General features: G+C 40.5%; 2 protein-coding genes across 2 annotated transcripts in view; both read right to left on the bottom strand.

Moving 5' to 3' along the window:
* ARSB (arylsulfatase B) overlaps positions 1–7230 on the bottom strand; it is a 63464-nt gene extending 56234 nt beyond the window's left edge. The window contains exons 1-4 of the mRNA XM_066181253.1: positions 6937–7230; positions 4048–4234; positions 1617–1807; positions 845–1052 (exon numbers count right to left, since the gene is read on the bottom strand). Coding sequence (XP_066037350.1) covers positions 845–1052; positions 1617–1807; positions 4048–4234; positions 6937–7230 — 880 coding nt within the window. The remainder of the gene's footprint in view (positions 1–844; positions 1053–1616; positions 1808–4047; positions 4235–6936) is intronic.
* A 5077-nt stretch (positions 7231–12307) lies between these two features.
* DMGDH (dimethylglycine dehydrogenase) overlaps positions 12308–13606 on the bottom strand; it is a 40395-nt gene continuing 39096 nt past the window's right edge. Inside the window, exon 16 of the mRNA XM_066181252.1 lies at positions 12308–13058. Within this exon, the coding sequence (XP_066037349.1) occupies positions 12843–13058 (216 nt within the window). The 3' untranslated portion in view covers positions 12308–12842. The remainder of the gene's footprint in view (positions 13059–13606) is intronic.

Here is a 13606-nt window from a genome sequence, read left to right as displayed (position 1 = left end):
TCTGCCATTTTGACAGCCCTAATAGGTGAAGCGTGGACAAAATAACAACTGTATGCATTGAAAGGTTACTTCCCACTTCCAACCAAACAAGAGCAAATATGTTCCTGAAACCCAGCCAAACAGTGGTATTTCAAAAAGGTTCTGTTTCATCCTTAAATTAGAAACAAAGAAGACTGCTTTGCAATGTATTATTTGCATTACCCCAATAATCTAGAAACTGGATCATGTGCCTGTACATACAAAAACTTAGGTTGTAATTTGGCTGACTAGACTGCTCATCATATTTTCAGCTGTTTTATTAACAAATCCTTTTTTCATGGGAGTAAGATGCCAGTGAAATACTTCAAGAAATACGTAAAAACTACATGTCACCTTAAAGTTGTGGAAAGAAATACTTTTGGCTTCAAACTGCTTGCTGTCTGGCTGTTTGTGCTTTCCGCAACACGTGGCAATTCACAGACAGGACAGACTGCTTCAGAAGAAATAAATTTGTAGACAGCTCTCAGTAAGGATTCAATTCTGACAGATCCTCAGTAATTGCAGTGTCAAGTAGGATGCTCCTAACTCCACTGCACTCCTCAGGTTTTATGAAGGTGTTTTTACACCACCAGCAGCATCCCCCATTTGCACAGATACTACTTCAGAGTTGTTTTGGTCAAGCCTGAGAAAGCCCTAAGAGAAGGGAGAGAAACCTTTATTTCCCTTAAAGTCCTGCTCAACTTTCATCACTCTTCTGTCATCAGAAAATATCCGGAGGAAAGACAGAGGGGCCAGATGCCTCTGCAGTCAGCTTGTTAGACACTGCAGCAAAGTTTCTACTGAAAGAAAACTTGAAGGAACTTACCAGTAGAGAAAACAAAAACTGTGTTGTCCCAAAGACCATATGTTTTCAGAGCATCAGTAAGATTTCCTACTGCTTCATCCATGAGAGTCACCATTCCTGCATAATGGCGTCTCTTTACATCTTTTATGGAAGAATATGGTTTCATGTACTCTTCAGGGACCTCGAGAGGTTCATGCACAGACTGAAAGGCAAGATAGAGAAAGAGGGGCTGGGGTGGAAGGGACAGAATGGAAATTAGTTAAACATGAAGTACTAAGTGCAGAAGTTACTGCAGCAAAAACAGACCTGATCTATCAACAGTGCAGGTAGCCTGTTTTGATTTCTTCTACAACTTCTACATCTTCTAACCCCTGCACATAAACTAAGAAAGCTTTGAAAAATTACTTTTGAAAAGCTGTGGAAAAACATCAGGTGTATCTTTTCTTTGTAACATAATTGTTAACTATTTCTTTCTATTAAACTTCTCGCCTTAAACTTCCCTTCTCTTTTTAGAAGTGCAAACAACTTACTAAACCATTTCTAAAAAAATATTTATTGGGTTATAATAAAAGAAGTGGAGAAGGGTAGCAGGCCAGGCCATGCAGGACCATGCAGACAAAGCTGATTTTGGCAGCAGACGAGCATTACCAGTGCTACTTCTCACATCTAGCTCTATGCAACTACTGAATGGCCCTGAAATACAGCTCAAACACAGCTCTATTAATATTTCATTAACTTTAAAAAAAAAATTCTTTAATGCTGAAGTTATCAGAATAGCAGCTGCTGCCTGTACCTTCTCAGTTTTGTGATTGGCTATAAGCTCTATAGCTCTTTCTGTGAATAAATTTGTGGAGTACACATTTTTAAATCCAGTTGCAACTTCTTCTCCATCTCGAAAGTCCAGAGCACAGCGCGTCACATTCTTGGCTTTGATGAGGACACAGCGGTCGTGAGTATAATAATCCTCACTGCCCAGGAGATAGCCTATAACAGGAAAAGACTTCAAATGAGCAGGCCAACATCGAGTCACATAAACACATACATCAGGAGAAGAAAAAAAGTCAAATATAAATGTCAAAGCATTAGTGTCTTTAAGCTAAAACACTAATTCAACCCCGGATCACCTACTGTGATACCCCTGACACAACTGAGTAGCTCAACATTTAATATCTCATAGGCTTTTCATTGCTAAAGCAAGAAGTAATTTCAAAAGAAATTAAACATTTTAAAAGCTGTTCAAAGACTTCTTATTTATACTTTGATGTCCATGAGCATTAAACTAATGTACTGAGAGCCAAGGCAGTGAACTAGCCATGAACTAGTCTGATTTTTGGTGGTATGATTTTTCCATATTTGTATTTCGATGTAAGGCTTCCACCTCGATTGGAAAGTCTGGAATTTTTTAAATCATTTATTCAAAACCACCCAAGTACAAAACATCTTTTATGTCTGTTGTAATGTAATTTCTGATCCACTGCTGACACCAGCTGGTGAAAAATAGACACTATAATTTAGAGATATCAAAAAGGAATTAAGAAAAAATTCCACATGTGTAGATTTACTCCTACCTAGGGCTAGCCTGCTAGGCATGGAGAGCCCTTGGGTTTCAGCAGTCACAAATAAAACTTTTCAAAATCACTTGAATCTCAAAAATTTCATTTTAAATTAGATTTTAGATTTCTCTCCCAATACCCTGAAAAAAAAGGATGAATCTGAAAAAAGATATAGTGTTATGTTCTGCAAAAAAAGAACTTGGGACAAAAATCCAATACTGAAGAAATTTACTTGAACATCTTTTTCAGTAGCTGCAGCTAGTAATTTCTGCAAAAACAAATGCACAGAAAAAGTGAAGTTATCTTAAGTCTTAAGTCTACTGTATTTTTAGGAGGAAAAAAAGGGTGGTCTTTCAAAAGATAAAGTGATTTTATAGGCAGACTGCTTACATCAATGTACTCAGAGGCACATGTTGCATTTTTTCCATTTTGAATGCCCACTGGGGGAGACTGCATCATGTGAGCCACGGAATCAAACACCCCAGTCATAGTCGATGCCTACTGGAATCACAGAAGCAATGCAGGATATGAAACCACTATATCCTCTGAGAAATAACGTCACACTGGGCACCCTAAAACCATACCCAGAACCAGCCTGTCCTCAGGCTCCTGAATTAAAAGCCTGCTCAGTCCCAGGGTAAGATTTCACAAGGAACAGCAGCCTATCAACAGCTATACCATCAAAAAGATCCCAAGCTCCTGTGAAGGGATAGGAGAAATTACAAATGTTTGAGCAAGGAGCCATTATATTCCAATCCACATATATTTGCTTAATTCAGTTGAGAAACCATGGCCCTATGCTCCATGGCTCCCTAAAGAATGAAAATAAGTAAATCTTTTATGGAACAGTTTTTCCCACCTAATGTCTGGACTAACGTAGTTTATAAAAGGCACACACATAGCACAGTCAAACTTTTCATTTAAGCCACAGGTTAGACAAGACCAACGCAGGCTTCTGCATTGAAATTAACTATTTTGAAATTCACTGTTCAAGAAAAGTGTCTTAAAAACAACCAGGTCGAGATGGACCCCTGAACTCAGTGCTGTGCAGGACAGACAGCCCAAGTTACATAACATCTGTGACATTTGTGCAAAACTAATGTATGTGGAATTAATACTGGGACAGGAACACAAACCACACTTGGAACAATAAACAGTGGGCAGCTACAAATTGGTCTGCAAGTAATGCACTCACACTTGGACAATCTATTGTGTAGTCTGACAGTTACACAGGTTAGGACCTGTGATTTTTTGGGTAGTACTTTACAGTGGCTTTCACACCATCTCACTACCAGCTCTGGAAAACCAAAGCTACATAAACCGGCTGTAACCCCCATTCCCTATTCCCCTGTGCTGCTGTAGGTAGATGACAGAGAATTTGGAGTAAAAAGTTAACTCTGGGAAGGAGGGAGGGGTGAGGGAAAACGGTAAGAGAGAGATACCTTACTTGGAGCCACACAGTAATTCAGATACTTTCTTCAGTAAGTTGTAAAGCTTCAGCACACATTGAAGGCATTATCATTTTTTAAGCAGTGATACTTTGGAAATACACATACCCAGGTACAGCTTTACTTATAAATCAACAGTGTATCTGCTGTTGTTACAAGAACGGGGAAGTTTCTCATCCTTTTTAAGTCTGCATTTATTGTCCACGTTAAATCAAACCATTACCAAAGTAAGTGTCAAATCCTCTGCGGGTTGGAAGGCATTCTTTTCTGTACATCCCCAAATGCCACTTCCCCACCATGTGAGTAACATATCCTGCCTCTTGAAGTAACTCTGGGAGGAGCTTCTCATCCAGTGGCAGGCAGCTGGGCTGGCATGGCCAAATTATCTGGTGTTGTAAACCTGTGTGGATCTAGCACAGAAAAGAAGTGTGAGAGATCACTTAGAGTGCAGCCCATGGGTTAATTTATAAGCAGGCCCAAAAAGAAGCATTAGAAGATGCATTAGAGATTAGCATTAGTTTTAGGGGCTCTTCATTTTACCAATGTAGCACTGAAGATGATGAGGAAGCTGCGGGGGGCCAGGGGTTGCATGGAGGAAAACAAGAAAATAGCACTGCAAGAGGTAACATCTTCCCAGGCATAAATCAAGCACAATTTTAAAAAACCCAAAACAAAAAAACAAACATAAAGCCTTTTATGCTTTTAGCTAGAAACCTAACAGGTAAGAATTACCTTTACGGTCTTTTTGAAGACATCTCAAGACAGAGTGAGAGATTTTAAATGGGATTGAAATGGGCAAAAATGCAGATGGCAGCTGAAGCTGACAAGCTTTTGCCTGTATCAGGGAACAGTCACTGGAGGAAAGGTCAATAAAAGAAAACTAGTTTTCTATTACTTTTCTAAATGGACATTATATACACACACTTGTATATTTATTTGCATGCTTTAAGTGAGTATAAGCACTACTGAAAGCATTTGGATATGGGGATGACACAAGCTTTACACTAACTAGATCTGATATTTAATAGTTCTGCTAAGGTTTCCAGTCTTCCTAAGGGGTGAATTTTGTATTTCTTTACAAAAATATCACTGACAACAACACTTTGAGTAGTACATCACACTTGATATAAGGAACCTCCTCAGTTACTGATACTATAGGCTGGCTTTTGTCAACTTCCCTTTCTTCTCCATAATAAAAAAATGCACTACTCTAAACCTAGGCCTGCAAATACATGTATACAAGTATATACATCTTGTTTATATGTTAAATATTTCAAGCAATCTGTGTGTGTCAAAGCACAAAGCCTCCAAAATCCCCTGGAGCAGATGGCACCAGATCTTATGACTCCACTAGGCACACCAGTGTAGCAAGTTGCACGACTAACTTTCAAAGCATTGTTTGAAATTTAGCAATTCTCTGAACTGACTTCTAAAATAAATAAGCCCTGATCTTAGGCAAGTGGGTAAAGCTCTTTTCTAAAGGGCCTACTATTCCTCACTTTCCTTGAACAGGGAGCTTCCAAAACTTAAATTATAGTATAAATTTTAAACTGCTGTATTATAGAAAATGTTAATATACAGGATGACACAAACTAGCAAAGCATTTTAATTTCTGGAACTGTATCTAGAAAATCAGAAAAAGGAGGCAGGAATAAAAAAAGATCTATTGCTATCTTAGACAATACCATTGCTTTTCTTTCATATGGATTGCAAGGTGCCTACCAAAATTTCAGCTCCAGAGAGGGTCAGAATTTAGGTTATTTTCTCAAATTTCTAAACAACTGTTAATCATATCCACAGCAAAACAATTTTTAAAAAGATCTCACATATTTACTCCATAATATAATTACTTGTTGCATAATTACTGCTGCACAGAATGTTTCCTGTATTTAAAAAAAAAAACCAAAACCCTTCTGTTTTCTAATATTATTTTACTCAGTTGCAACAAGGTCAACACAAAGATTATTAAATTATCAAGCCAGATGTACGGGATAAATTTAAATCCAGACCAAACTATAGGTATTTTCAGTGTCCACTTTTAAGATACGATGCAGCAGTGGCCCCTTTCTTGGAAAGCACGTTCAGAGTATGAACTGTATTTTACAAACAGTCACTACGAAAAGATATTTTAGGTTATTTAATAGAACAACTTAAAGTGTTGGTAAAGATAAATTTATCCTATTCATCAGGATTCATTCTCGGAATTTCCAGGAACAGGACGAACGTTGCTTGGAAAGAGCATCACTGAGAACAACCTCTCTGCAACAAGAGATAGTATCCACTAATATAGGATGACATTTATTTTCTTTCATTCGGAGCAGTTCATTTGGCAATCACTGTGGTTAACATGGATGTGCAGGACTTCTTGAGACAGAGGTGAAATTTCTGAAACACACTTAACCCTTTCTGAGTTTCTTCCTTCTGCCCATGCTGCGTGTCCGTACTTTTTTTCCCACTCCCCATGTTTCTGTCAAAACGGCAAAAAGGATGGGAAAAGGTAGAATGATACCAGTATTACAAAGCCCAAATCTTACACCTGTACAACTGGGGGAGGGGGGGAAAAGGTGGGAAAAATCAGGAAAATTACGAACTATTTGGACACCCAGACTAACGACCACTCTATGGGCACTCCCTGATGGGAGTGCAGAACATCTACACCTCTTGTACCAGGTGGAGGTGAATGTACAGCTGGTGACGCATTTGGGCGCTGCACTGGAAAACATGTTGCAAAAACTGAACAAGCGGTGCTGATCTGCTTCTGCCTGCGTGTCGACCGTGTGCCTGTCCAGCGGAAAAATATCCAAGAGTCAGATGACTAGGGCAGGGATACCTACCACGACAGGCTGCCGTGCCTGTTAATCCAACCGAAACATAAAGAGCACCCCCGCTTTTCTGGAACAGAGCAATTCGCACTGATTCCGTGTCTAGTTTACTCCCGAGCCCGCAAGGCAAAGCGAAGTTTGCGTTCCAGACAGAGCAGCTGGTTTCCGCAGCGCAGCCCTCTCCCCAGAGACCCCGCCAGCCCCAGCGCCTCGGGGGCTGCCCAGAGCGAGCCGGGAGCGCCCGCAGCGTGCCCTGGGCAGCGCGGCACGGGTGGGAGCGCCCGCCCTACCTGGTAGCGGCCCGAGAGCAGCTGGCTGCGGGACGGCGTGCACAGCGGCTGGGTGTAGTAGCGTTCCAGCCGCACGCCGCCCGCCCCCAGCGCGTCCAGCCGCGGCGTGCGGATGGCAGAGCCGTGCCAGCCCACGTCGCCCCAGCCCAGGTCATCGGCCAGCACCAGCACCAGGTGCGGGGCGGGCGGGCGCGCCGCCGCCGGGCGCGGCAGGCACAGCGGCAGGCACAGCGGCAGGCACAGCCACAGCAGGCTGCTGGAGCACGGCCACAGCCCGCCCGCCCGCCGCGCCATGCCCGCCAGCAGGAACTGGGCCCCGGGCCGGGCCCGCCCCGAGCCGCCTCCGCCCGCCGAGAGAACGGCGCAGCCCACGGGGCGGGGCCGGGCAGGGCGGACAGGCCTCGGGCGGCGCCGGGCCCGGCTGAGGGGGTCGGGCTGGGAGGGGTCCAGGGTCGGGGTGGTGCTGCTTTTCGTCGGTGCAGCTGTTTTTTTCTGTTTTCTTCTTAGAAAAAGAAATTGTAAAGGTGTTGTCGGTGTTGGCAAGGTGTCCAACCCGATGATGCCGGCGGCCCCTTCCAATGTTGTCTTGCTTCGACTCCTGCTTTAACACCCGGTGCGAACCTCGGAGCCTTCCCCAGGGGAACCGGGGAACTATGGGCGAGCTTGGGTCTCAAGTCGTCTGTGGTTTTAAGGAAGTCAGTACAACATTATGAGCACAGGACAGAGTGCATTCTTGTAAAATTATCTGGACTGTAACTTCTCCCTTCATAGCAGCTCATCCATCTCTAATTACTACTGCCTACATAGCTTATTCTGTGTGTAAGCAGCTGCAACACACACATGGCCTTGCTGCTGGCTGGCCAATGTGCCGGACAAAAACTTGTAAAAAACAAGTTGCAACCATCACTGAAGATGCAGCTGAGCTGAGCAAGGCAGGGATTATTCCTGTTGGAGAAACTGTCCTGTCAGCATCAGCTGCTAGTGCATGCATGCAAACACACATGCACAAGAGAGACCCGTGTGTCTTCCCCTACAACCCCCAACACCTTGCAAAATCATAATCAGTCTAGTGCTTTTTGTCTCTCCACTTTGTCCATTCGGATGAGAAGCCTAGATCGAGGTCTGCCTGTAAGGTGGTCCTTGTGACTGTTGCAGTGTAGGAAGGAAGTGAAGTAACACAGAAGCAGAAATAGCGGCAATGTCAGTGGGGCTGTTTCTTCAAACCATGTAATCATCTAAAGCAATATTGCAAACAACCATTACCTTAGTTATAATCTTGATGTAAAATCTAAGAGAGTGAAAGAACAGAAAGAGCTGTCAGCTCTGGTGAATTTTGTTCATCTACGGAATACACATAAATTTCAGTGTCCAGTGGAACGTCAAATAACCATCTATTTCCCATTTAGCTGGAATGGTAAATATGTATGTTCCCAAGTTTATATAGTCATTTGGTAAGAGCCAAAAGACCAGTCCACATTAAAACTTGTTTTTCTTGGTTAGAAAGCCAAATATTGAGTTTACTAGACTCCTGACTATTTCCTGACAAGTCTCTGTAAAAAGAAAGCTCCTGTTTATATTAGTGAAGTCTAGTGGATAAGCCTATGAATCTACTAGGTTGGGTTTTTTTATAAATCCCACAGGTTTCCCTGCTGGTTTGAAAACAACAGTTATGATGAGTGATGTCAGGTTTTTTTCTAAAATGAGAATGTACTACCATCTACAGTCAGTACTGTAACAAGAAGCAACAGTACTGTCCTAAAGTCAGTTTTCTACAAAGTAAATTCCAGGATCACTGACAAAGTGGTGTGGGACTATGAGTAGTATTTTCTTTCCTGAAATGTGATTCATTCTGTTCAAAAGCTGCAAAGTTCCGATTTCTCTTGTTTCTAGTTCAGATCCCATGACCAGTCTCAAATCTCTCACTGAACTGTTAATTTTTCTAACTTTTTCCATGTCCTTATTACAGTTGAAGTTCCATTCAAATGTTAGCACATCCCCTTTTGTTCTCTCAAAATAAGTACTTTGAAAATCCACATGATGCTGGTGAAACAGGAAATTTTGAAACAAAATTTGCCATTTCTATTCACCTTTCATATTTCCAAAATTATCATGCGGTTCAAATGTAGCTCAATTCATATTTCCTTGTAGAGAAGTATCAAAAGTTTTGTACTGGTTTTCCTGTTCCACTAGAACTATAACCCGGTTGCCTGAAGTTAAAACATTACATTGAACTGTCTTAAATATGTACTGCAGATACTGCGCAGTCACAGTTTGGATGTTGCTGCCTGTCATATTTTCTATTTTTTTTTTTTTTTTGAGTTTTATTTATTTTATTACTTGTTGAGGGAATCAGAATCCCAATCAGAAAAAAAACTGTTTCTCCCAGATGATATTCTCTTGAATCAAAAGAATAAATCCCGGAAATGGTCTATGTTCAGTCTCTGATGTTTCAGTTTATATTTTCTGAATTTGGGGTTGAATAATTTGGATGTTATTTTGGGATCAGTGATTAAAGAAGTCATTAGACTGACACACAAGGTCACAATATCAGTGTGGATTTATCATGCCATACAAAGCATGTATGGACAATTTTTGCCATAGCACATGGAAACTTGGAACAAAAATTGTAACATCTACTCTGGTGTACTGAAACTCTGGAGGTAGGAAAATATAGGAAAATGGCAAACAAAAGTGTCTAAAAAAACTGCTCATTACATATCCTGATTTGACTGTTTCAGAAAATTTCCTAGATGACCAACTGTCATTTTTTCACCTCACTGCAGATGTGTCTTCTCTGTTTGCTGATGAGGTTGAAAAAGACTCTAAAGAAGTCCCTACCAGTCTTTCTACACTGGTATTTCTGTTTGATTGGTTAGAAGCCCTCTTAAAACTCAATACTTAAACATTCTTCCTCTTATTCACTTCCTCTTGCTGTGTCTTGGCACAAGTTTAGGCAACACCATATCTCAATCTGTAATGAAGAGAAGTGACAGGAAACTACAATAGCTGCTGAACGCTTCCCCCACCTCGTTTCTTCAGGTTTATGTACTTTTTTCTTTAATAACTTTGAAGGACTGACTTACATATGTGAACCTATATGTGCGCATGATTTTTAAAGCTTTGTCTTGATAGTGTTTCATTTATCCCTGCTGTGCAGAATGCAATGTTGAGCTGTTCTCATGAATATTCAGTAAGCTGACTTGGGTATCAGAGCAGTAAAAAGAAGCCAAGTCAACTAGCAAGCACTTTCAAATACTGCTATCACAGCTACAGCACTTCTAATTCTCAGCCACCCTTGCTTAAAACTAATTCTGATGTCTCTGCTCCTGAATTCATTATTAAAAGAGTAAGCACAGACATTTTAAAGAAGTAACAGAGAGCAACAAGATATTCCATTTGCCTTTCATTTGGTCAGTGATGAACTGGAAGTTGTTTTAGTCTTGTTAGCTGGCTGCAAGAAACTATATTGCCTTGACCCAGAAACATCATGATGCATTGTTAGCTTATCTAAATCTTAAGTTAAATGAAAGTTTAGAACCATGGAATATGCTGAATTGGAAAGAACCTGCAAGTCCAGCTTCTAGCCTTGCACACAACAATCCCAAGAATCACACTGTATGCCTGAAAGCATTGTCCAAAACACTCCTTGATCTCTGACAAATTTGGTGCCATGACCATTTCCCTGGGGAACCTGGTCCATCACCTAAAACCCTGTGGATGAAGAACCTTCTTCATAACATCCAACCTAAACCTCCCCCAACTAGGCTTCACGCCATTCCCTTGTGTTCTGTAATGGGTCACCACAGAGAAGAGATCAGTGTCTGTCCCTCACGATGAAGCTGTGACCTCAGTCACTCCTCATGCAGCTTCCACTAATTGGCCAAGGCTTGGTCCTGGTGAGACTTGGGTGATGAGCTGTCAGTGAGAAAACCCCCAAAGAAATCAGTGTCTGGGCTGGTGTAATACTATATTGTAAAATGAGAGAAGTTTGCATCAGCTGCATGGAGAAATTAGAGGTTAGGAGGTTCCAGCTCAAAATGCAAGTACAACCTGCCAGAGGGTATAGGCTCTGAGTTCACTTGACTGTAGGAATTGTATCTGCTATTCTTTGCTACTCTTAGCTCAGGTTGCAGAAAGCCTGTCCTTTCTGCAGTCAGATTGATCCGGCTGATGTATTAATCTTTCTTCTGAGTCAGAAAAGGAGTTACAAACCTGATTTAACCATCAGGCTGGGATATGGAGGCATTGTTGGAACACTTTTGGCATAGTAAAGCTAATTAGGAAAGTATAGATGAATCTGTCTCAGAGTAACATTACAGCCCAGGATGTGGTGTCTAATGAATTTGCATAATCTTGGAAAATAGTGAAATTCAGAACTATGTTCCTAAGCATTGCTCTTTTGCTCCGTAGTCTAAATAAATCATATAGCACCATGTGGTACTTCAGATTTCTTAAATGCCAACAGAGTCACAGTGGTTAAGTGCCTCATTACAAATAATGTTATCTTTAGAAAAGTAACATTTTGATGGTTCAGCAAAATAGCACAGAATCACTTATGAAAGTATAGCAGAGAATAATTCCTGAATGGATTTTTCACTCTAGATAGTACTACATGCAAACCTGGCAAAGCTCATATATTTGATTTTGACCTGCTTTGTAAAAGATAGTCAAAGCAGCACAATACAATGTCAGCTTACTATCTCACGAGTGAATGTTCATTACTCAAATTGTGTTTCTCCTGGTATATACTATTTATACATTTGCTTCTTTGCTGAAGATTTAGAGGCACCCACTCCCTTCAAGAAAACGCATTTTTATATGATTCATACATACTTTGAAAACATTTATCTATAGCCTAAAGAACAGCATTACTAGGTTGAAAATTTTAAGATTGTCATTCAAAAGAATTGTTGAGAATATTATTGAGTTCCAGATGATTTTTTTTTTTAAATTTAGTGTGCTCCCATTATATCCCAATGCTGCTTACCTGGGTTACTGAATGTTTAACACTCAATAAAGCTCCTTTGCTGTGAATTTAATTACATTTTTTTCATTGCTAATATTTCTGTGTAATCATATAGGGCTCTTACTGTTGCTTCAATCTATAATTAACAGTAAGAGTAAAACTGACCGTCTTTGGCCAGTCAGTGGTTCAGATATAATACAGTAAATCTGTAATTTAAGATTTGTTCAGAAATTGAACAATGCATACTGTTTATTGTAGAATATCACATGTAATATACTAGATGATTTATGTAAAATAGTGAAGAATGGGCTTCCTATAACTGTTTCATTGAGAAGAACTAGATTTTGGTCTGCTATGAGAACTTCTGCCAGGCTGACACACAGAGAAGAAATGTCAAGAGTTCAGTTTACCTTTAATAATGCCTTTATTATTTTAATGGTTAATGGGATGTCTTACAATTCCTTATGAAGCATTCTGTGTAGAACTAGTGACATGATTTTATGGTAAGCTTGATATTCTTGTGTAAAGAAGGCAGGATGGCTAGCTTACCTCAAGGGCAGGCAAAGGAGGAAGTGTGAGGGAGGGGGAGGAATTTGCTATTGGACAGAATCAATAACAGTTTCTTGTACAGATTAATGCAGATCTGCCAGCTGATGTGGGAGCAAGCTGAATCCATGATGTGCTCATTCCCTGCCACTTTCTGCTCACAAGTGCACTGGGAAGCAGAACACACAGCAGCTCACCACCTCTGCTCAGCTCTCTAATGTGAACAGCGCATACAGGGAAGTAGGAAATAATGCTGTTGGATTTCTCATTCATGTATGGCAGTGAAGATCTTGTGTTTAGTAATTAGAAAATCTGAGTAGTTTAATTCTCTTAATTTTATGCATAATAGTGGTACTATTTCCTACTGCACAATTTGCTGTATCCTCATCTGTGTTTACATTTTGGGACTTTCACCCTTTCTCTGAAGGCGCATTCTTGTTGGTTCAGTCAGCACCAGTGGCTCCTGTATAATGGTTGCTGGATAATTTTTACCGAGAAGTTCAACTTCCAGTTTCTGTCCAACTTTGCTGAATTCCATGGGAACATATGCAAAAGCTAGACTTTGCTGAACTCCGTAACTGAAACATCCAGATGTGGTATTGCCAATAACCTGAAAAAAACCAAAACCAATTGTATTTATTTTCAAGATGCAGTGCGATTTTCTGCAAAAAAAAACCCAGCCAACAACACAAGCAACTAAACATCTCACATTTTGGTTTATACACTTTAGACATCATACAAGCGTCAAGTGTGTCATGCAGTTCATAATATTCTCAACAGAGAGTACCACCTGAAACTGGGAAGGTTTTGCTTTTTGAAAAAGTACCATATTTTTATTATATTCAACTAAGTTTTCACTGGAACATATACAATACACATGCATATGTTTATTATCTATAACAATTTATCTGCTAGTGAGTATTTCAACACATTATCTGTACTGAAGTGTGGAGCTCCAAATTTTGCTGTTGCTTCATTTCTTTTGAGTAGCAAAAGTGTTTTCCTAGGACAGCAGTGAACTTGAAGAAGAAGTGAACGGATGACACTACTCTGTTACAACCCTAGTTTCAGTGACTTGACAGCGTTTCACACCTTCTCTGTAGGTATTTAGTTAGTCTTTACTTCCTGCTTGAAGATTAGAGTGTTTCTCATAGCTTC

This window comes from Chamaea fasciata, unplaced genomic scaffold, assembly GCF_029207755.1.
Source record: "Chamaea fasciata isolate MVZ Bird 193981 ecotype frontalis unplaced genomic scaffold, bChaFas1.0.hap1 SCAF_4, whole genome shotgun sequence".
Lineage (NCBI taxonomy): Eukaryota > Metazoa > Chordata > Aves > Passeriformes > Sylviidae > Chamaea > Chamaea fasciata.
This window is presented reverse-complemented; position numbering and strand designations above follow the sequence as displayed.